We start from the raw sequence: 23893 nt of genomic DNA on the forward strand, positions 1-23893 counted from the left end.
AGTGGAGATGGTGAAAGCCTACCACCCTGTTTTGATGACACCCCACTAACTGCTGACCTGGCCCAGTAGTGCCTACTGCTCTGTCCCCCGGGCCCCTGAAGAAGGAGGGCCCCCCTAGGTCCCTGGAGCCGTTGGGACCTCGCACCACGCAAACGCTGCGCGAAGAAGCGCCCAAAATGGAAGGAGTGCTGTGGACAGGAACCCCCTCCCCCCCAGGAGGTGAGAAGAGTTACTCTGGGACCCCTGGGGCTTGCTGTTGGGACTGTCCGCCCCCTTGCGCTGTGTGCCGGCTAAGCACTATAATAGTGGAAGCGCTGTGCTGCAGAAGCCCGGGTTGGGCCCAAATTGCCTGAACTGTACTGCCTGCTGCTGGCCTGAGCGCTATGAGCGCTGTTGTGACTGCCTCGTGTCCCCAAAGCGCCGTGACCAAGACTGCCCTGCTGTGAGTGTTTTAAGCGCAGTATTACCCTGGGAACTGCTGCTGGCCCAAGCGCTGTGAGCGCTGCTGTGTATTCTAAGCACTAGAACCCTAAAGCGCTGTGCCGTGAAGACGCTGTTGCCCTGCGAAGCGCTGCACTGCTGGAAGTATAACTGCCTGACCTGCTGGTTCCTAAGCGCTGTATTAGGAGGACTGTGCCCCAAGCGCTGTGCAGCAGAAGCACTGCTTGGCCTGAAGGAACTGTTTTATTGGGAAGAACTGTCTTATGCCAGGACTGCTGTCTCTTACAGCGCTGCGTCTACAAAGCTCTGTTTAGCCCCCTGCAGTGGCTGTTTTCTTTTGGTGCTAAAGTTAACCCCTGGCTAGGGGAGTGTTCTTTGCAGCCTGTCCTTGAGCAGGAAACGTGGTTGATGCTGACCAGGTGCATAGGAAAGGTTATCTCTGGCGCACGGACCTAGGAAATGTTACAGTCACTGAGTCTACTGCGTACCTGTGTAGTTTATGTCTCTTACATTTCTAGGCCTATGGTGTACTTACCTGCATGAGGTTAAGCCCCAGGTGTTTAGGTCATGTTGATACACACAGTGTTACTGGCCTAATGAGCTCATGCATGATGTGCCTTCCTGCCTAATGTTTTATTTCATGCTGACATGCCCAAAGGCTGATGCTTAGTGTTTTCATGTTACCGCCCATTGGTTGATAGTATGCTGATGCCATGCATGAGGGGTCTTCACGCCTAATGTTTTATGTTATGCTTACAGCCCACTGCTAAGGTGATGCCAAGGATTAATGCCTGTGTTTGCCCTGCAATACTGGCCTTGTGTTACATGCCAATTGATTGCATTCTTTTTATTTCAGCTGGACACTAATGGACTTACTTACCTTTTTCTTTCCCATTTTTTTCCTTGTAAATAATCCCCCTGGAATCCATTGCCCTGGCGCCCGTTGGCACCTCATTGTGATTTCTGTGTCTTACTTTTGCAGGTTGGAGACAATACATGAGTTATTCTTTTACTTCCAACCCAGTGTCATGTCTCTTGTGTGGTGTGCCTGGTGTGTCATCTGTGGGTACTGCGTGGATGCTTCACACATGTCCTCAGGAGTTTGGCCTGCCCGCTCTGCTCCATGCTACCCCCGTAGAATTGGCTACCCCATTTCTAACACTGTCACTCAGAAGTTTCAGCCAATAAGAGAGGCTGATTTGTGGTGTGACCGGCTGTCACTCAGAGATTTCAGCCAATGAGAGAGGCTGATCTGTGGTGTGACCGGCTGTCATTCAAAGGTTCCAGCCAATGAGAGAGGCTGGTCTGTGGTGTGACCGGCTGTCATTCAAAGGTTCCAGCCAATGAGAGAGGCTGATCTGTGGTGTGACCGGCTGTCACTCATAGGTTCTAGCCAATGAAGAGAGGTCAATTTGAACTGCGAACGGCTGTCACTCAAAGGCTTCAGCCAATGGAGGGGCTGCTATGAACTGTGACCAGCTGTCACTCAAAGGCTTCAGCCAATGGAGGGGCTGCTATGAACTGTGACCAGCTGTCACTCAACGGCTTCAGCCAATGGTGGCAGGAAGGGCTGCTCAGTGACTAATTAATCAATCAATCAATCAATCAATCAAGGGGTTTGTAGAGTGCCCTACTCACCCGTGAGGGTCTCAAGGCGCCCCTTCCAGCTCTGGATCAGTCGAAGAGCCAGGTCTTGAGGCTTTTCCTGAAGGTGTGGAGGGTGGGGGAGCGTCTTATGTTCACAGGGAGCTCGTCCCAGGTCTTTGCTGCGACGTAGGAGAAACCTCTACCCCCTGCTCTGGTTCTGCAGATGCGTGGGGTTTCTGCGATGGTGAGGTCTGCGGAGCGGAGGTTCCTTTTGGGTACGTGGAAGGAGACTCTTTCATTGAGGTATTTGGATCGGATGCTGTGGAGGGCTTTCTAGGCGTTGGGGAGTAGCTTGGAGGTCACTCTCTTCTTGACAGGGAGCCAGTGGAGGTCTTGTATGTGCCGGGCCATGCGCTCGTGTCGTGGGGTTCTGAGGATGAGTCTGGCTGCGGTGTTCTGGGTGGTTTGGAGCTTGTGTAGCAGGGTTCTGTTGATTCCGGCGTAGAGGGCGTTATTAGTGTTTACTCCTGTAATTTATAGTAGTGTTGTGCGAAAGTCTCACAATTTGCTTTTGCATAATTGTGTGAAATTACATAAAACCACACATACACAAAATACAAATCATTTAGATATATCTTTGAGCCAAATGCGTCCTTCCGTCAATATTTGCATCTGGGACACATTTTGCGGTACAAAAAAGCATGAAAAACACACAGTAACGTGACCACGGCTGCTTGCATTCTGGCATGTTGTGTGATTCCAGTGCAATTGCAGTAACAATTGCATCGAAAGTGATTACGCGGCGTAGTAGAGTGTCGTGATTGGAAAATTTGTGTAAGAATCATAACATGAAATCACAGAAACTATGCGTCATAATTTAAATGTTGCAGAGTCTAATTTATAACATAACATAACACGTGTATTTGTAAAGCGCACGATTACCCGTAGGTGTCCTGGCGCTGAATAAGAGATGTTTATGGTTGCCCAACTCAATGGTGCGCATTGTATCGACATCAGATGGATGAAAGGCTGAGTGGACCCGCCGGGATTTGAACCCTGTGACCATGAGGTTGAACACAGGCCACTGTAGTGGATGCATTAGTCCACTGAGCCCCCAGACCCGGCTAACGGTAAAGTCTCGTTAGAGTGACAGTGAGTGTCCGCGAAGCTGTGAACGCTGGACTGGAAGCAGAGGGAGACCACAGGGGGGTCCTTTTACATCAGAGAAAAGGGCCCGAAGAAGGCAGGCTCCCGGCCAACATGGCCTCCATCCAAGACTCACTCTCAGCGGCTCCAAGACAGGCCACGATCGGGAGACTGCGCTGGGTCAGCCTGCTCCGAGAGAGGGTTATACGAGATGGGCTCCGGGCCAGCTGGAGGCAGGGAGGGAGAGAGAGAGAGACAGAGAGACAGAGAGAGAGAGAGAAAGAGAGAGAGAGAGAAAGAGAGAGAGAGAAAGAGAGAGAGAGAGAAAGAGAGAGAGATAAAGGGGGAGAGAGAGAGAGAGAGAGAGAGAGACAGAGAGAGCGAGAGAGGGTGAGAGAGAGGGAGTGAAAGAGGGAGAGAGAGAGGGAGAGAGGGTGAGAGAGAGAGACAGAGTGAGAGAGGGACAGAGAGAGTGAGAGAGAGAGACAGAGAGAACCAGAGAGAGTGAGTGAGAGAGAGACAGAGAGAGAAGGAGAGAGAGAGAGGGAGAGAGAAGAGAGAGAGGGAGAGGGAGAGAGAGAGAGAGAGAGAGAGAGAGAGAGAGAGAGAGAGGGAGAGGGGGAGAGAGAGAGAGAGAGCCAGAGAGAGTGTGAGAGAGAGAGACTGAGAGAGCCAGAGAGAGTGTGAGAGAGAGAGACAGAGAGAGTGTGAGAGAGAAGAAGAGGGAGACAGAGAGGAGGAGAGAAAGAGGAGGAGAAATACAAACAAAGAGAGAGAGAGAGAGGGTGGAGAGATACAAACAGAGAGAGAAACAGAGAGACAGAGTGAGAGAGAGAGAGAGAGAGGGGAGAGAGAGAGAGAGAGAGAGAGAGAGGGGAGAGAGAGAGAGAGAGAGAGAGGGGAGAGAGAGAGAGAGAGAGAGAGAGAGGGGAGAGAGAGAGAGAGAGAGAGAGGGGGAGAGAGAAAGAGAGAGAGAGAGAGTGAGAGAGAGAAGAAGAGAGAGAGAGGGAGAGAGAGATACAAACAGAGAGAAACAGAGAGACAGAGTGAGAGAGAGAGAGAGAGAGAGGAGAGAGAGAGAGGGGGATAGATACAAACAGGGAGACAGAGAGAGAGAGAGAGTGAGAGAGAGGGGAGAGAGAGGGGGGGGGAGAGATACAAACAGAGAGCGAGAGAGGGGCAGAGAGAAGGGAGAGAGAGAAACAGAGAGAGACAGACAGACAGAGAGAGGGGGGAGAGACAGAGAGAGATAGAGCGAGAGAGAGAGATACAAACAGAGAGAGAGAGAGAGAGAGTGAGAGAAGGGGGAGAGATACAGAGAGTGAAACTGAGAGAGACAGAGAGAGAGAGAGAGAGAGAGACAGAGAGGGAGAGAGAGAGAGAGGGGAGGAGAGATGCAAACAGAGAGAGAGAGAGAGAGAGAGAGGGAGATACAAACAGAGAGAGAGAGAGAGGAGCGAGAGAGAGAGAGAGAGAGAGAGAGAGAGGGGGAGATACAAACAATCGAGCTGGCTTCCAATCGAGGCTAGAGCCATCTACAAGACTGCTTGTATCACCCACAAAGCCTTGCACTCCTCCTCTCCGCGCTACCTGGCGAATAAACTGAAACTCTCTGGAGGCTCTAGACCATCTCGTAATGCAGAGAATCTTCTGCTTGAACCTCCCACTTTCAAGAAGGAAAGAACAATGGCACAATCCTGTTCAGCATTAGAAGCCTTTATCCATTTTTATTTTTAGACTCAATTGACTGAAGTTATTTTTCTGCTGCATTTCCACTTTAGATACTGCTATTGGTTTCAAGAGGCCATCCATGCCTATAATCAACCATTAAGCGACAACTTTATTTACAAACTATCCAGGTAACACCAATTTCCATGTTTCATTTTTCTAACAAATGCAGGAAATATAACAGCGTGTTTGATGCATATCTTATCATTCATTTGACAGGTGGTTCTAAGGCGACATCATCACGTTGCTTGTTAAGTATTTCGGAATTGCTTTTTCCACAGTTTTTAAATAAAGCTTGTCCAGAGTTATAAAAAGCCTCGCCCAGTTTTCAATAGCGCCGGTTGATATACTAGGTAAATCCACAACTGAAACAATAGACTTTAAATTCATGTCACATCCCGTAGCATCTAATATGTTCGGTCTAACAGTGTTACATTATGTCATTTTATGCAGCTTGTTTCGGATTTTTTTGACGACATCAGCAGAATCGTATTCCTGCCCTATTGAACTGAGGGTTAGCCATCGCGCTCTTTTTAAAGATAACTGTGATCTACATGTCAATTCTCCACCCATAGACCATAAATAGGTAACGCTAAAAGACAGTCAACCTCTTACCTACTCAGAGGCCACTTCCCCATTTCTAAAATAATTTCATGTTATTCGACTCTTTTTAAGGCTGACAGACGATTTAAGGTTCACACGTTATGATTCCTGAATCCAGCCAACTTACTTATGCTTAAATGAATTTTTAGGTAAGGGGTTCATACTCATTTTGGTATTATCATTAACCAACCTGAATAAAAGGTCCACTTTTATTTAAACATGGGGAGACCTCACTCCCGGCACCCCACTCTCCCCATGCCAGGATCTTTCCCCATAGAATGCACATTTCTTTTATTCACATCATTTAATATTTAGTTCGTGCACTCTTGGATTTGGTGATTTGCACTTTCTCTGTTATTTAGGCACTAACCAGCTTCTCCATTCAGCCTCTTGTTACGCCATTTTGCGTATATAAATCATTGCAGTGTACTCGTTCATGATATATTTGTTGATGCATTCTATTTCTTTTTAGAAATTTTCAAGTGGTTCTCCCGAAGAAGGCGTGTGTAACGCCGAAACGCGCGTAGAGATTACCTATTCATCCACTTGGTTGTTTTTATGATTATATTTCGTTTTTTATTCATGTATGTAATTTGGTTTTAACATGATGGATTGTATATGCTGAAATCTTCCAAAGTACTTGTCTTATTTACTGATTGTCACATGTTTTTTATTAAATCTATGTTGTATATTTACAAATAAATTAGACATATACCATATTGTTTCTTATTGTCACTGTTCTGTACACTGCTTAAACTTTTTGCACCCTTATCATTGTTGTGTGTAATTGTACCTAACATCCTCATAGGACCCCAAAGTTGCCTAGGAATTGTTATTTTGATAAACAATCCTTTTCAGGCAACGCGGTGAGAATCTGGAACTCCCTTCCGCCGCAGCTCCGGACCACCTCCTCCTCCCAGGCCTTCAAAACTAACCTCAAAGTTCTCCTCCTTCAAAGACACTTCCAAATGTAATCCGTGCCCTCTCTATTATCTGAAGGAAGCCCTTCCATTATAGAAAATTCTACTGTACATGACTATGGAAGTGTCTTCCCAGTGTGTTCTTGTGGTTTGAGAGTCTACCATACATTGCGGTATTATCTTTCTACCTGTGTTTGGTACTCGTGTGTAACATGCACCCGTCACTTTCTCCTGCAACACACTGTTTTCTACCTCTTACATGTGTTTATTTTCGATACCTGCACAAGTGCCACCATGGCCTATGTAACGTTTGTTCTTGTGTTTGAGTGCCCTCCATATATTGCAGTATTATACCTCTGTTTACTTTGTACGCTTTTGTAACCTGCACACGTCACTTTTTCCTCCTGTAGTGCACCGTTTGCTACCTCTTGTATTTTGTTGGCTCACGATTGTCACTTTTTTAATGCACCGTTTGCTACCTCTTTTATTTTGTTGTTTCACGATTGTCACTTTTGTAATGCACCGTTTGCTACCTCTTGTATTCTGTTGGCTCACGATTGTCATTATTGCTTCATTTAATGTAACGTTTGCTTTTGTATTTTGTTCACTTGTAATGTTCTCATGTATCAGTTCTGTTCCTATTGTGAAGCGCTCTGACACCTTCGGGTAAAGTCCGCGCTATATAAAAACGTACAAATAAATAAATGAATAAATAAACGGAGAGAGAGAGAGAGAGAGAGAGAGAGCGAGGGAGAGGGGGAGGGAGAGGGAGAGAGGAGCTGAGAGAGGGAGAGAGAGAGAGAAAGAGAGAGGGAGTGAGAGAGAGAGAGAGAGAGAAAGAGAGAGGGAGTGAGAGAGAGAGAGAGAGAGAGAGAGAGAGGGAGAGAGAGAGAGAGAGAGAGCGAGGGAGAGGGGGAGGGAGAGGGAGAGAGGAGCTGAGAGAGGGAGAGAGAGAGAGAAAGAGAGAGGGAGTGAGAGAGAGAGAGAGAGAGAGAGAGAGAGAGAGAGAGAGAGAGAGAGAGAGAGAGAGAGAGGGAGTGAGAGAGAGAGAGAGAGAGAGAGAGGGAGAGAGAGAGAGAGAGAGAGAGAGTGAGAGAGAGAGAGAGAGAGAGAGAGAGAAAGAGAGAGAGAGAGAGAGAAGGGTAAGAGAGAGAGCGAGAGTCTTCCTGTCTCTCTTGTTACTTATTACTTTCTTTGTTTGTCTCTATTTTGCTATCACCTGTTTGTTTTGCATTTTCAGTATTTCTTAGTCCGCCCTGTCTCTTGAACGTCCTTAAAATCAGTTAAAAGGCACTTTTGCAGAAGCAAGCACCACTCCCATAGGGTCTAAGTAACTATCTTCGGCCGCCCTCCTGCGCCAGCAGCCAGTCTGGGCGGAGGCAGTCTGTCCTCGTCAGTGGGACAAATAGCCTCTCTTGCCCCCTCAGCTCCCCTCCCCGCAGAGAGAAACAACCTCTCATCCGGGTGGAAGAGTCCAGGCAGGGTCAGAGTGAGAGGCAGCTTCCGGTGCAGTCCTCAGCCAATGGCAACGAGGGTTACATCTGAGAAAGAGCAGCTGATAGGCTCGTCTAGGTTCCAAAGTACCAGAGCAGGGACCCCAGGCTATCACCCTTCAGCCAATGCATCGGGACCCCAGCACCCCAATGTCAACTGACGAGAGCCCCGGCACTTTTAAAATGTTATTTACCACTGACAGGAACAGAAAATAAACAAGAGTCTCAGGGCCTTGTTTACTTTCTGTAGTGTTCACCCATCCCTCGCTCACTGGACCCTCGCCAGGAAGTCGGGTGCTTGTCCAGGGGCTAAGGGGAAATCCCTGTGATGACATCATTAGTCAAAAGTGATGTCATAGTTAAAGGTGATGTCACTTCTGCTACCTTTCAATGATTCGACCTCCACGTGACAAGAAGGCGAGAAGGCGAGAAGGCCGGCTGGCCAGATCCCAGCGACCCCAATCCAGCTCACACGGCTTGCTCCAGAGAGTGTTGTCGAGTTACTCTACAGTCTCACACAAATCACGACTGCTGCCTGAACCAGAGCCTTTGATCAGCAGAACAGTGGAGAAGTGTGGCTCAATGGTTAGAGCGGCAGACCCTGATGCAGAGGTCTGGCCCGGGACCAGGGTTCAATTCCTGCCTCGGCGGGTCTTGGGCTCAAAAATTCCACGGACCTGATAATTCTCACCTCGGTGCAGAGTCTAATCATGGGTCCGACTCTAAGCAATAGCTTGCTTAATCTCCACAACAGCCCCCACAACGCTAAGGATGCCTGGCCTCCACCTTGGGGGTGCCCAGGAGTGGACACCTCACAGGGAAAGCCAGGATGGGTTCCACAGCGGTATTCGTACAAGCGCCTTGAGACCCTTGCGGGTGAGTAGTGCGCTATACAAGTATCAATTTACATTTACATTGATCAATTTACCTAGGACAAAGCAGCCGAGCTCCACATGCAACCGTGTAAGTGGGAGGAGTGCTCCTTTCAAGGTAGCATGCTTTAAATGGACGTCAAATTCAGTCACAAGCCACCAACCAGCCCCCGCCTGCTCACAGCGTTGCACTGGTAAAATGAGGGCTGTGGGGACCTCTGGCACTGGGTTTGAGGGGACACAAGGTTCAGCCTACCTCAAGGAGAGAAAAGCTGTGTGTTCACTCCTCCTAAACAGACACTATTAAACTATCACTCCTCCTAAACAATCACTGCTCCTTAAAATCAGAAATGTTAATCAAATCTCACTGGCTGAATGTGTATGAAAACACTCTGAGGCAAAGGACACAGAGTAAAAGTCTAAACAGGGCTAGAAATATTGGATATGTTTTAAGCGCTTGAAGTTGGGAATTGTACAAGTTTGTGGGTCCCATTGTGGTGTGCCATAATATCCAAGCTGCTCGTCACTGATGAGGCCCAACAAGGCTGAAACTGGTCTGGAGTTGCTTCTATGCCCATGTTAGAAGGTGGTTCTGACACTATGGGCCGCCCGGATTTTTCGCTTTTTGAGCGCCTAATTGTTGAGCTTTTAGTGTGAGGGGAGCCTCCTAATCTGGGACTCACCCACAGTGAACTCATAATGAAACAGACTGCATGGAGATTTTACTGGTGTCCCCCTGGCTTGACCAGGCCGCTGCGCAGCAGCTGGAGTATGGGACACCGTGCTGGTTACATGCAGACACAGGTGTACATGCGTGTGCACACGTGTAGGAGCTGCGCAGGGGAGATTCCTAGTGTGCGCAGTACAGGAGCAGCTACAGAGTGAATGGCGGGGCCATCTTATGCAGAATTGGGCGGTGACATGGAATAGGCTTTATATCCTGGGAGGGAACATGCCAGGGAAAGTCAGTGTGTTTTACTGTGTTTTTACTTCATTATTTCCCTATGGGGATGTGGGGCCCATGGCTAAAATGACTTCCACAAAGCCTACAGATTCCAGACACGCACTAATGTCCAGTGTAGCAGATGTGAAAATGAGTATTCTGCAAAGTCCAAAGTCATATTTGTACTGCTTTTGGGTCGTCCAGAAATGTCATATTTCTCTGAGTCCCTGGCTGGGGTCTGGCCATGGCAGGTTAGATTAATGACCTTTCGTCCCAGAGCAAGATCTTCCCTCCAAGGAGAAAAGATAGGTGGAGTTAAAGCCAATCCATCAACTGCTGTCGCTGGGTGCCAGGCACCAGTTTGCACCCAGGAGAGAAGGCAGTGAAGGGGGAAGGAGTTGGGTTTCAGAGGCCATGTGGCCAGAGACACTGGGCGACTCCCTTTTGAACAACCCAGAGGCTGGACAAGGAGGAGGGAGGGGGCAGGGAAGTGATGTGTCGCTGTTTGATAGGACACCCAGAGACTTCCTGCCAGCCCCCTACTCAACTTTTAAAAAGTACTTGCACAAGAAGAGAAGCTCTCTCTGGGGTGTGGTCTGCGGAGGCGAAAGGTGCTGGAGCCTGGTGCAATGGGCAGTTGGAAGGAGGAAACCCCTGACTGCCCCCAGGCCCCTAACAGCGCCAGAAGAAGAGCCCAGGATCGTGGCGCAGAAGAGGAGGCCTCTGCGCTGGGAGAAGAGAGGCGCAGGGAGCACGTGAAAACCGCTCCCTGCAGAATGCACCCTCTTGGAGACCCAGAGGAAGAAGGAGAGTGCTCCCAGTGGCTGGGGGACGCCACCAGGAGCGAGAAGATGCAAAAATGGGGCAGATCGGACCCCCAGGGGCTGAGATATGGCCCCTAAGAAGACCGACGACGAAGCGCGTGGGGCTCCGCCGCCGGTCTCAGAGATGCCCCCGGGGCGGGTCAGGTCCCGGGGGGCTGCCCCCCAAAGAAGTAAAGCTGGGGTGCGCCGTCGCGCACCCAGTGAAGATGCCCCCGCGGGGTGCCAGGAGCCCACCCTGGCGCCCCGCCGAAACCTGCGCTGGGGAGCGCCGTCGCGCTCCCCCTGAAGCGGTGCGGGATTTGCGGGGCCCGGGAGCCCAACTCCGGGCCCCGAGGTGCCTGAGTGAGGGGGAGCGCCGTCGCGCCCCCCCCCGAACGAGTCCGGGGGCCCGGGACCCCGGGCCCCGAAGTCAGGAGGAAGGCGGGGGGAGTGCCGCTGCACTCCCCCGAGGCCAGCGGGAGCCGCGCTGGTCTCCGTGTCTGCCCGCCGGCGCGGGCAGACGAGAACTGAAGGGCCGGCTCCCGCGGTCGCACACAAGGGTGCGGGCCGAGCGGGGAGCCGGCGGGGGCAGCCAGGGGTGGGCTCCTTGGACTGCCCTCCAGCATGGAAGGCCGCGGGGGTCCCGGGTGGGACCGGGGCCCCCAAGAAGACGGAAAGGAGGTGCCCGGGTGGGACCGGGCCCCAGAAAAATCGGCAGATCGGCCGGGGGTGGGCTCCCCGAGCCGAAGGACTTACCTGGGGGTCCGGGTGGGACCGGACCCCCCACCGAGGACCCAGGAAGCGGCGAAGCGCCAGCGCAGCTTTCCCCGGAGCAGCGGGAGAGCCGCTCATCTAATATGCGGCACAACCCATAATGCCTTGCAGGCCAGGACCGGCCTGCAAGGGCAATACAGAGTTTTCTTGGCTCGTGGTGGCCCCAGAAGAACGGGGTCACCAATACACAGGTGCAAAGGTGCTGGGGGAGCTGCAGGAGAAGCGCATTCTCCCCCCAGCACGAGCAAAAGTCCCACCCCAAGTGTCTTGGGGATTTCAAGGAAGCAACCCCTCCCGGGCTCGTCTGGCAGTTAACACCTTCTGGGCTGGAATTTTTGTTCTTCAGCTGAGGGTGTTGTGGATAACTGCATCAAGAAGTGAAGGGCTGAGGTGGGGATGTCTAGAAGGGCATCCCCTGGAGGTGAAGAGGTGTAATTGTGCTGAACTACGATTATTACTGGTTATTTCTTGTAGAGGGACTGAATTTCGCCTGGTTAATGTGAGGTGCTGGTGCAAGGTGATGCCATAAGAAAAATGGATTTAAGTGGCTAGACATTCCTGCTAGGGTGTCTGGCTGTAGATACTTCAACCTGTGATTTTATCTGTGATGCCTTTAGGGGCTGTAATTGCAATGCATTCTAATGATATCCAAATGTGCTGAGTACTGTCATTCTAAAGTGTGCGTAAACATGTATTCTTGCTGCTGCACTTAGGTGAAGACCCCAGACTGTTAGCCCTTAAGATGAAGAGGTGAATACTGTATGGTCAGTAGGAGATGCTCAGTCAGGGTCATGTGTCACCAAGGCAGGTGTAGCCTGTTTAATGCTTGTTGAGGTACTGGGGCGGGGGGGGTCGCCACTGGGATGGTGCCAGTGCGGAGGGCCCTCGCTCGAGGTTAAGACCAATTCCCCGCATTGGGGGCAAGATGATGTGCATACATGGGAGTGGTGGTACTAGACCCCCCCCCCTGCGGGAGGGGTGGAGATGTTATGCAATGTCACAACGTAATTCCAACAGCTTATGTATATTTGTAAATTGGTGTATAGTATTGAGTGGTGTGTGTGTTTAATAAATGTACTCTTACTTTTATAAAGCAAAGTACAGACTGGACAATCAATTATTGAGTGTTATTTTTGCGCACCTGCAAATGGCGATTACTAGCCCACACCACCTCCCTTGAGTAAGCCTCTGACTGCTCTGCAACGCTACCCTCTGAGAGTCAGGCGCTGCCCTAGGGTGTTTGGTTCCCAGTGAAGGACAAATGTGTCATGTAATTTGTGCAGGCCTCACAGATGCTGCCTCGTTTTCCAACAGCCCACTCATGTGGCCCGGCAGTGCGGGCGAGGCTATTCCGATAGGAGCCAGACCAGTACCAGTCTGCGTACGGCTGCTCCCACTGAGGAGTGGTTTTGTGGCCCCATGTGAGCCGTGCCATAATATCCAAGCTGCACCTCACTGACGAGGCTCAACAAGGCTGAAACTGGTCTGGAGTTGCTTGTGTTCCCATTCAGGGGGGATGTGACCCGGCCCAGGCTGTTCCTATTGGAGCTGGACCAGTACCATTTTGCTTGTGGCCGCTCCCACTGAGGAGTGGTTTTGTGGGCGAAAAACTATGGACTACAATGCGGGCTAAGCCCGTGCCAGAGGCTGGGACGCCTGCAGGCATTCCATCCACCACTTTGTATTGTTTGGGTTGTACAATGACTGCGCCACGAGCCTCCTCCCCCTCCGGGGTGAACACTGTTCATAAGAGTAAAATCAAATTAGTAGGAATAAGGCAGACAAAGCGTCTGGGAGGCAGGGTTCCCACGCAATGCCTCCGGAAGGGCGGGCGGCGCGGAAATGATCATTGCAAGATGTGTACACTGTCTGCAGACCTAGAATGCAGTAACTGAAACAAATTACCTTGTGGTTACATGCAAACGCTGCATAGTTTTCATGCTCCTCAACAACAGAAATTCCCACATAGGTTGCCAACTTCACCCACAGAAAAACAGAAGTCTGGCATTTCTGACATTCCTGAGGCAGACACAATTCAAGCCTGTGGCTGGGGTCATTAATACTCTGGTGGGCATCCGTCCAGCTTGTGTGGAAGCCCTGGCATCTGCCTCCCTGGCACACAGAGCTGCCCACCATGTCTGGAGATGCCCACAAGCCTGGCAGGGATCTCTCTAATGAAATGCGTCCTCTGTGCAGCGACTGCGCGTACACTAGCCATGAAAGCGGAGTGCGCTGCCATCTTGATGCAGCGCGCTCTGCGCTGTCTTTGCTGGTGCATGGCACCAGGCGAGTGTCTCTGACAAGCAGGGGGGTTTCTTCATGACAGTGAGGGCATAATTCAGCATATAACTGCCCAGGTGCACAATGCCCTGCAGCTCTTTCCTGTGAAAGGTAAACCAAGAGCAGCCCAAAATGTGGCAAAGTGGCCGCCGCGTCACCCTGCGGTCCGGGCGGAGCATGGACCACCCGTGCGGTCTGGGCTGCGCCTGGACCGCCCGCGCAGTCTGGGCGGAGCATTTCCAGCCCGCGCGGTCCCAGCGGAGCATGGACAGCCTGGTCTGTCTGGGCGGAGCATGGACTGCCCGCGAGGTCTGGGCGGAGCATGGACCGCCCGCGTGGTTTGGGCGGAGCATGGACCGCCCGCGGGGTCTGGGCAGAGCATGGACCGCCCGCGGGGTCTGGGCAGAGCATGGACAGCCCGCGCGGTCCGGGCGGAGCATGGACCGTCCGCGCGGTCCCAGCGGAGCATGGACAGCCTGCTCTGTCTGGGCGGAGCATGGACCGCCCGCGCGGTCCCAGCGGAGCATGGACAGCCTGCTCTGTCTGGGCGGAGCATGGACTGCCCACGAGGTCTGGGAGGAGCATGGACCGCCCGCGTGTTTGGGTGGAGCATGGACGGCCCGTGGGGTCTGGGCAGAGCATGGACTGCCCGCGCGGTCCAGGCGGAGAATGGACCGCCCGCGCGGTCATGTCTTTATCTGACTGAGCATTTGCAATGGGAATTCTCAGCACCCACAATGCAAAAGTGCGCGCAGACCTGCAGTGCTGCGTTGCACAAATCGCTATAAATTGTTGTGTGCGATAACTACTATGTATGCAGAAGTCTCACATGCAAAAAATGTAACGCCTGGCCTAAATTTAAATTACAACAGCATAATTCACATAATTTGGGGAATTTCGTGTTACGCTTGTTACGCAAAAGTACCAAAATTACTTCATTACGCCACTTCTAATAATGACGTGCCATTTGCAGTTAAAATTTACAATGAACACACAAATAGCTGTAAATAAAACCGTCCACAACGAATTGAAACAAGGACGTGTTTCGCGCCAAAATATCGTGTGAATTGAAATTTGCATTTCATGTGTTTGTGCATAATTTCACATTATGTTCCAGTAATTTTACATAATTACACTAAAGCAAACTAAGCGAATTTCACACACCCATAAAAAAGCCGACTTTTCCTGACACCAAACACAAAGTTGTAAAGGTGAGCGAGCCGTGCCTCCGATGGTTTTATTTGCAATTACATACATGAGTCCTGGCTCCACCTGCTTTGCTGTTGCCCATTCTTTGCTACCGATCGACGTCGCCTACTGATCCCCGTCTTTCGGTCAACAATCGCTGAGACACTGTAGTGAAGCATCGACTTTGTGTTTTAGTAACAACTCAGCCCAGGCCTTAGCAAGAGCTGGGACGTTCGTTAAAATCATTTTAACTGCACTGCATAAACGCTTAGCTTTAAGAACCTGATCATGATTTTATATATTTTAAAATTTTAATCTAACATGCATTGCTCTGTTTGTACATTACGGTTTTTATTAACTGTATAATAATAAAGAAAGAATTACTCAAACCACACCTTCCGGTAAATCATGTAAAACGTATAATTGGTTGGAAATTATACAAAGAATTCACTGAAATATACCAGAATGTACTACTTGCCTGTTGTGTTGCACCTGTTTCCATTAGTTGCCAGGATTCTACGCAAAGCCAGGTCACACTGGTTAGTGTGACATTAGTTCACGTGGCTGTGTCTGCTCGGGGTGTCTCTTTAGGGACACTCTCAGACGGAGTGCTGTTTCAGTGCTGCACCGAGACACCCCTTTTGTGCAAAAAATCACTCTCTCATTCGGAAAGTTTAACCTACGAAGAAAGGCTGCGGAGATACCTAAATTCTCAGGAAGGGGCATGGCGGATTTACATTTTATTTTTTCTCTTTTTTAAATAGCGCTAAAATGTTTTTGTGAGTGTTTAAGAGGAACATGTGTCTGTTAATGTATACAATAAATAACCCTTTGGAATCATTTAAAAAATTGGAACATGTAATTTGCTCTATTTGCTGAGCTGCCCCGGAATACTCATCATAATATTATAAATTCTTAATATATTTTGTATGGTTTTTTTTTGTTATACTTGTGGATGATATTTGCCACTTTTATGTATCTGATCTTTGTCTCTTTTATGGATTTGAACATAAATCTGAATAAAGATTTTGATCTGGATCTGAATGATGCGGTCGTTTGTACCACTTTACGGCACATGGCACCCAGTTGAGTCGCATGAGCGCACGCACAACAGTTTAGTAACTCTCAGCGTACATGCCTGCGCGGGAAGGGGACCAGACCTTGCGTCATCGCTGTGGCGGGTGGCGGCCATTTTGTCTCTGAAGTCCAGCATGTCACTTGCTTTCCTTTTAACCCCTTGGGCGCGGCCGCGATTCTGCGCCTGTGCGGCAGTTTTATTGAGTGGGCGGGCTCATGACGGCCCCCAGCCGTCATCAGCACACGCCCACCATGATGCATGACGGCCGGGGGCCGTCATCAGCATGGAAGGGGTTAAATGTTAAAAAGTTATGGTATATTCTTCATTCCCTGTGTTTCTCTCCCACCTCCCTCTCCCCTTCCTTCACTTCGTATTTTGCGCGGCATGTTTTCTGATAATGATTGTATTTTTATTCTTATTTTTCTCTTTACCATATCTATACATATATGAGATGTATCATATTTTTTGTACATGCTGTTTTATTTTGCTTCTATGTCTTCATTGTTTAATAAACTCAAACTTTAAAAAAAAGAGAGTGAGCCATGCCCCTCACAGCCCAGCATGTACCATCCAGGAAAGGTTTGAACATTTGCCCCTTTGGATAGTAAACTTGGGGGTTGTTCCATGCTCGATGGCCACAGGGCACCCTGGCGCTATCTGGCGGTTACGTGGGGCACAGTGAACCGTTGCCCCATCATCGGCCAAGCACCGGCAGCTTTGCGCACACCTACCTTTACAAGGGACGCAGGGCACGAGGCCCAAGAATCCCAGCAGGCTGATTTTATTGGCTGGGTCAGTGAAGTTGGACCAGGCGGTGTCCACGTTCCCGCCACTGCAGCACTCCTCCCACGTGACGGACATCATCAGTGCCAGACTGCACTTGGCATCTCTGCCCTGCTGCAACCAGCAGATGCCATCTGTGGGAGAGAGAAACACATCACACCTCGTGAGACACCTATCAGTAGTAGAAGACAAAGGAACGTTCAGTCGGCGAGCCCACACATGGATGGTATTGCATTCTTACACAAAATCAGAGCCAGCCACATATCTGGGTCTTCCCTTTTCCCCCTACTTAACCCCTTGGCTGTGGGGTGTTTCCCCCCCGCTGTGCGGGTGGGAGGGGGGCCGCGCGCGGCGCCGCTGTGCTGTTGACGAGCTCAGCTCGTCATGAGGCACAGCGGAGCTGCCCTCGTGACGAGCTGAGCTCGTCACACCACACCCGTTTTTCGAACGTTTAGCACAGCGGGGTAATTATCCCCGCGTGCGAACGTTCCAACGGCTGTGACGAGCTCAGCTCGTCATGAGGGCAGCTCAACCGTCCCTCGTCAACAGCACACAAGGGGTTAAAAAACTTGTTTTTAGAGTTACGTATGGGGAAGTTGCCCTCCAATGCAGACCTGCCCCGCGGGAAGCACCAGGGCTCAAAAGCATGCCCTCTCTGCGGGTCACCCACACAGGATTTCACACATCTAATATGCATTTGCCCAGCCTTAGGTCCGCACGCCGTCAACTGTCGAAGAGACAGTTCAATGAAAGAGGCATCCGCTCCTGCAGAACTGCCACACTAAAATGCTTTGACTCGAACGACCCGCAACTTATTTGCCACTTAACAACATTTTTAATCCGTTATAAGAAAGTCATGACACAATGATATTGGTCACAGAGTCGTTAAGCGGTCGTTGTCTGACTTTTTAACATAAATTGTACTGTCAAAAGAAATATCAATGGATTTTAATGAATTGTATAAAAAAGGTGGTGTATTACCCGTTGATATCAATTTTAAACTTTCGAATCGAATGTCTAAAGAAACAGATGCAACTATGGGCCAGATGTAGGTGGCTCATTACCGGTTGGTAACGGCCGAAATTAACGAATTTCGGCCGTTACCGACCGGTAATTTACCGAATCGGTAATTTAAGGAATCGGTAAATTACCGATTTCTTAAATACCGATTCTGTAAAATTCGGTATTTACGAATCTGTAAATACTATTTACCTACATGAGGCCCTATAAGTTTAAACATGTATATATGTCCGTGTGCTTTTAACGGTACAATGTATCTGATGTTTTGGAACATTGTTTTGGTTTTAATTAACTAAACAATAAAAATACATTCACTTTCACTTTCTATCACAGGACCATTAGAACTGCTGGGGGCCTCCCCTGCTCACAGAGGCCGCCCCCAAGCTATACCAAAGGGGATGATGGACGGAGCGCTTGAGCAAACCAAACACTCACCCCCAGTCAACTGATCTGGGTTTAATCCATCACCATCACAGAGGCCGCCCAGCACTAGTCCCCACAGGAAAAGCCTGTGGAAAACCCCACTGTAGAATGCTGTGGGGTGTATCTTTGAGAAACTCCCTTGTAAGGGCATATCGCTGAAAGCTGATAGGTGGATATTCCATTTGCGGAGCCTAAAGGAAAATTTCACAGTAAAATCTTATAGGATCACTCTTTGAAGACCTCGGGTCTAAGGATATACCACAGAGGGGTAAGTTCATATACTGTGGGTGAGGCGTACAGGAAAATCACTCCGAGAAACTCCTACATGCGAACGTTCCACTGGAAGATCATGAGTTAACGTGTCACGGACAGAACTCGTAGGAAAATCAGTCTGAGACAATCCTGTGCGATCACTCTGAAGCAGACATGCCATTGGAAGACCGTATGGAATTGTCCATATGGAACAGCCAGTCATATGAAACTGTGGAAGGCTCCCATGGGAATAGCCTTTCTAACATCTGATTGGAAGAGCCATGGGTTCTATCCCAGAGAACCACCCAATAGAAGCATCCCTTTGCAACATCCCTTGACAACCACCAATTGGGGCAATGTATTGAAACATCCAATACGAGCAGTCGATTAGAACCAGCCGTCTGCAGGCGTTGTCATGCCACGTGGCCCAGCAGGGCCATGCCAATGTCAGATTATCAGAATAACCACTCACTATGCAGCAGATAAGGTCCTTTTGTATTTTTGGTATATCAATTTCTGTCATATGGCTAGCTTCAAGATCTGAAATGGACCTGCCAGCCATTTCCATGTTGGCCACCAATTTACGAGGTTGTGTTACCTGCATCCGTCTTTTGTACGGCTTTGGACCGATTTTAGGTTTTGGAACATTTTTGTGACCGGATCTTGGATTTCAACTTGACTGGAGCCATGGTCTTGGGGTAGCAATGCTCTTGGTGACTGATGATAGGCTGCCTCTGTATGCACTCGAGAGTGCCGGGGTGTCAGGATAGAGGAATCACTTTAATTCATGTTGAGGGATTTGTAGATGTACCTGCGCAGCCCCCTCTATAGACTGGTGCACTTGACCATGTCACCTGCAAAGCCCCCTCTCACACCTGAAGTCCCTGGTAATGTCAGTCTATAGATTGATGCACCTGTCTCTGTTACCTGCACAGCCCCCTCTCACACCTGATGTCCTTTAATGTCAGTCTATAGATTGATGCACCTGTCCCTGTTACCTGCACAGCCTCTTCTCTCACACCTGATGTCCTGTAATGTCAGTCTATAGATTGATGCACCTGTCCCTGTTACCTGCACATCCTCCTCTCTCACCTGAAGTCCTGTGATGTCAGTCTATAGATTGCTGCACCTGTCCCTGTGACCTGCACAGCCCCCTCTAACACCTGATGTCCTGTAATGTCAGTCTATAGATTGATGTAGCTGTCCCTGTTACCTGCACAGCCCCCTCTCACACCTGATGTCCCTGGTAATCTCAGTCTGTAGATTGATGCACCTGTCCCTGTTACCTGCACAGCCCCCTCTCACACCTGATGTCCTGTAATGTCAGTCTATAGATTGATGCACCTGTCCATGTTACCTGCACAGCCTCCTCTCACACCTGATGTCCCTTATAATGTCAGTCTATAAACTGATGCACCTGTTACCTGCACAGCCCCCTCTAACACCTGATGTCCCTTGTAATGTCAGTCTATAGATTGATGCACCTGTCCCTGTTACCCGCACAGCCCCCTCTCACACCTGATGTCCTGTAATGTCAGTCTATAGATTGATGCACCTGTCCCTGTTACCTGCACAGCTCCCTCTAACATCTGATGTCCTGTAATGTCAGTCTATAGATTGATGCACCTGTCCCTGTTACCTGCACAGCTCCCTCTAACACCTGATGTCCTGTAATGTCACTCTATAGATTGATGCACCTGTCCCTGTTACCTGCACAGCCCCCTCTCACACCTGATGTCCCTGTAATGTCAGTCTATAGATTGATGCACCTGTCTCTGTTACCTGCACAGCCCCCTCTCACACCTGATGTCCTGTAATGTCAGTCTATAGATTGATGCACCTGTCCCTGTTACCTGCACAGCTCCCTCTAACATCTGATGTCCTGTAATGTCAGTCTATAGATTGATGCACCTGTCCCTGTTACCTGCACAGCTCCCTCTAACACCTGATGTCCTGTAATGTCACTCTATAGATTGATGCACCTGTCCCTGTTACCTGCACAGCCCCCTCTCACACCTGATGTCCCTGTAATGTCAGTCTATAGATTGATGCACCTGTCTCTGTTACCTGCACAGCCCCCTCTCACACCTGATGTCCTGTAACGTCAGTCTATAGATTGATGCACCTGTCCCTGTTACCTACACAGCCCCCTCTCGCACCTGATGTCCTGTAATGTCAGTCTATAGATTGATGCACCTGTCCCTGTTACCTGCACGGCCCCCTCTCACACCTGATGTCCCTGGTAATGTCAGTCTATAGATTGATGCACCTGTCCCTGTTACCTGCACAGCCTCCTCTCTCACACCTGATGTCATGTAATGTCAGTCTATAGATTGATGCACCTGTCCCTGTTACCTACACAGCCCCTCTCACACCTGATGTCCTGTAATGTCAGTCTATAGATTGATGCACCTGTCCCTGTTACCTGCACAGCCCCCTCTCTCACACCTGAAGTCCTGTAATGTCAGTCTATTGATTGATGCACCTGTCGCTGTTACCTGCACAGCCTCCTCTCTCACACCTGAAGTCCTGTAATGTCAGTCTATTGATTGATGCACCTGTCCCTGTTACCTGCACAGCCGCCTCTCATACCTGATGTCATGTAATGTCAGTCTATAGATTGATGCACCTGTCCCTGTTACCTGCACAGCCCCCTCTCTCACACCTGATGTCCTGTAATGTCAGTCTATAGATTGATGCACCTGTCCCTGTTACCTGCACAGCCCTCTCTCACACCTGATGTCCTGTAATGTCAGTCTATAGATTGATGCACCTGTCCCTGTTACCTGCACAGCCCCCTCTCACACCTGATGTCCTGTAATGTCAGTCTATAGATTGATACACCTGTCTCTGTTACCTGCACAGCCCCCTCTCACACCTGATGTCCTGTAATGTCAGTCTATAGATTGATACACCTGTCTCTGTTACCTGCACAGCCCCCTCTCACACCTGATGTCCTGTAATGTCAGTCTATAGATTGATGCACCTGTCGCTGTTACCTGCACAGCCTCCTCTCTCACACCTGAAGTCCTGTAATGTCAGTCTATAGATTGATACACCTGTCTCTGTTACCTGCACAGCCCCCTCTCACACCTGATGTCCTGTAATGTCAGTCTATAGATTGATGCACCTGTCTCTGTTACCTGCACAGCCTCCTCTCACACCTGATGTCCTGTAATGTCACTCTATAGATTGATGCACCTGTCCCTGTTACCTGCACAGCCTCCTCTCTCACACCTGATGTCCCCGGTAATGTCAGTCTATAGATTGATGCACCTGTCCCTGTTACCTACACAGCCCCCTCTCACACCTGATGTCCTGTAATGTCAGTCTATAGATTGATGCACCTGTCCCTGTTACCTGCACAGCCCCCTCTCACACCTGATGTCCTGTAATGTCAGTCTATAGATTGATGCACCTGTCCTTGTTACCTGCACAGCCCCCTCTCACACCTGATGTCCTGTAATGTCAATCTATAGATTGATGCACCTGTCCCTGTTACCTGCACAGCCCCCTCTCACACCTGATGTCCCTGGTAATGTCAGTCTATAGATTGATGCACCTGTCCCTGTTACCTGCAAAGCCCCCTCTCACACCTGAAGTCCTGTAATGTCAGTCTATAGATTGCTGCACCTGTCTCTGTTACCTGCACAGCTCCCTCTAACACCTGATGTCCTGTAATGTCAGTCTATAGATTGATGCACCTGCCCCTGATACCTGCACAGCCCCCTCTCACACCTGATGTCCTGTAATGTCAGTCTATAGATTGATGTAGCTGTCCCTGTTACCTGCCCAGCCCCCTCTCACACCTGATGTCCCTGGTAATCTCAGTCTGTAGATTGATGCACCTGTCCCTGTTACCTGCACAGCCTCCTCTCACACCTGATGTCCCTTATAATGTCAGTCTATAGATTGATGTACCTGTCCCTGTTACCTGCACAGCCTCCTCTCACACCTGAAGTCCCTTGTAATGTCAGTCTATAGATTGAGGCACCTGTCCTTGTTACCTGCACAGGCCCCTCTATAGACTGGCGCACTTGACCATGTCACCTGCAAAGCCCCCTCTAACACCTGATGTCCTGTAATGTCAGTCTATAGATTGATGCACCTGTCCCTGTTACCTGCAGAGCCCCCTCTAACACTCGATGTCCTGTAATGTCAGTCTATAGATTGATGTAGCTGTCCCTGTTACCTGCACAGCCCCCTCTCACACCTGATGTCCCTGGTAATCTCAGTCTGTAGATTGATGCACCTGTCCCTGTTACCTGCACAGCCTCCTCTCACACCTGATGTCCCTTATAATGTCAGTCTATAGATTGATGTACCTGTCCCTGTTACCTGCACAGCCTCCTCTCACACCTGAAGTCCCTTGTAATGTCAGTCTATAGATTGATGCACCTGTCCCTGTTACCTGCACAGCCCCCTCTCACACCTGATGTCCCTGGTAATCTCAGTCTGTAGATTGATGCACCTGTCCCTGTTACCTGCTCACAGCCTCCTCTCACACCTGATGTCCCTTATAATGTCAGTCTATAGATTGATGTACCTGTCCCTGTTACCTGCACAGCCTCCTCTCACACCTGAAGTCCCTTGTAATGTCAGTCTATAGATTGATGCACCTGTCCCTGTTACCTGCACAGCCCCCTCTCACACCTGATGTCCTGTAATGTCAGTCTATAGATTGATGCGCCTGTCTCTGTTACCTGCACAGCCCCCTCTCACACCTGAAGTCCCTTGTAATGTCAGTCTATAGATTGATGTACCTGTCCCTGTTACCTGCACAGCCCCCTCTCACACCTGATGTCCTGTAATGTCAGTCTATAGATTGATGCGCCTGTCTCTGTTACCTGCACAGCCCCCTCTCACACCTGATGTCCTGTAATGTCAGTCTATAGATTGATGTACCTGTCCCTGTTACCTGCACAGCCTCCTCTCACACCTGAAGTCCCTTGTAATGTCAGTCTATAGATTGATGCACCTGTCCCTGTTACCTGCACAGCCCCCTCTCACACCTGATGTCCTGTAATGTCAGTCTATAGATTGATGCGCCTGTCTCTGTTACCTGCACAGCCCCCTCTCACACCTGAAGTCCCTTGTAATGTCAGTCTATAGATTGATGCACCTGTCCCTGTTACCTGCACAGCCCCCTCTCACACCTGATGTCCTGTAATGTCAGTCTATAGATTGATGCGCCTGTCTCTGTTACCTGCACAGCCCCCTCTCACACCTGATGTCCTGTAATGTCAGTCTATAGATTGATGCGCCTGTCTCTGTTACCTGCACAGCCCCCTCTCACACCTGAAGTCCCTTGTAATGTCAGTCTATAGATTGATGCACCTGTCCCTGTTACCTGCACAGCCCCCTCTCACACCTGATGTCCTGTAATGTCAGTCTATAGATTGATGCGCCTGTCTCTGTTACCTGCACAGCCCCCTTTCACACCTGATGTCCTGTAATGTCAGTCTATAGAGTGATGCACCTGTCCTTGTTACCTGCACAGCCCCCTCTCACACCTGAAGTCCCTTGTAATGTCAGTCTATAGATTGATGTACCTGTCCC

General features: G+C 49.8%; 1 protein-coding gene across 1 annotated transcript in view; it reads right to left on the reverse strand.

The window, feature by feature from the left end:
* The window catches only part of FSTL3 (follistatin like 3), a 91376-nt gene that overhangs the window by 55024 nt on the left and 12459 nt on the right, over window positions 1–23893 (reverse strand). The window contains exon 2 of the mRNA XM_078669047.1: window positions 16588–16773. Within this exon, the coding sequence (XP_078525173.1) occupies window positions 16588–16773 (186 nt within the window). The remainder of the gene's footprint in view (window positions 1–16587; window positions 16774–23893) is intronic.

This window comes from Lissotriton helveticus, chromosome 12 (assembly GCF_964261635.1).
Source record: "Lissotriton helveticus chromosome 12, aLisHel1.1, whole genome shotgun sequence".
NCBI classification, from domain to species: Eukaryota; Metazoa; Chordata; class Amphibia; order Caudata; family Salamandridae; genus Lissotriton; species Lissotriton helveticus.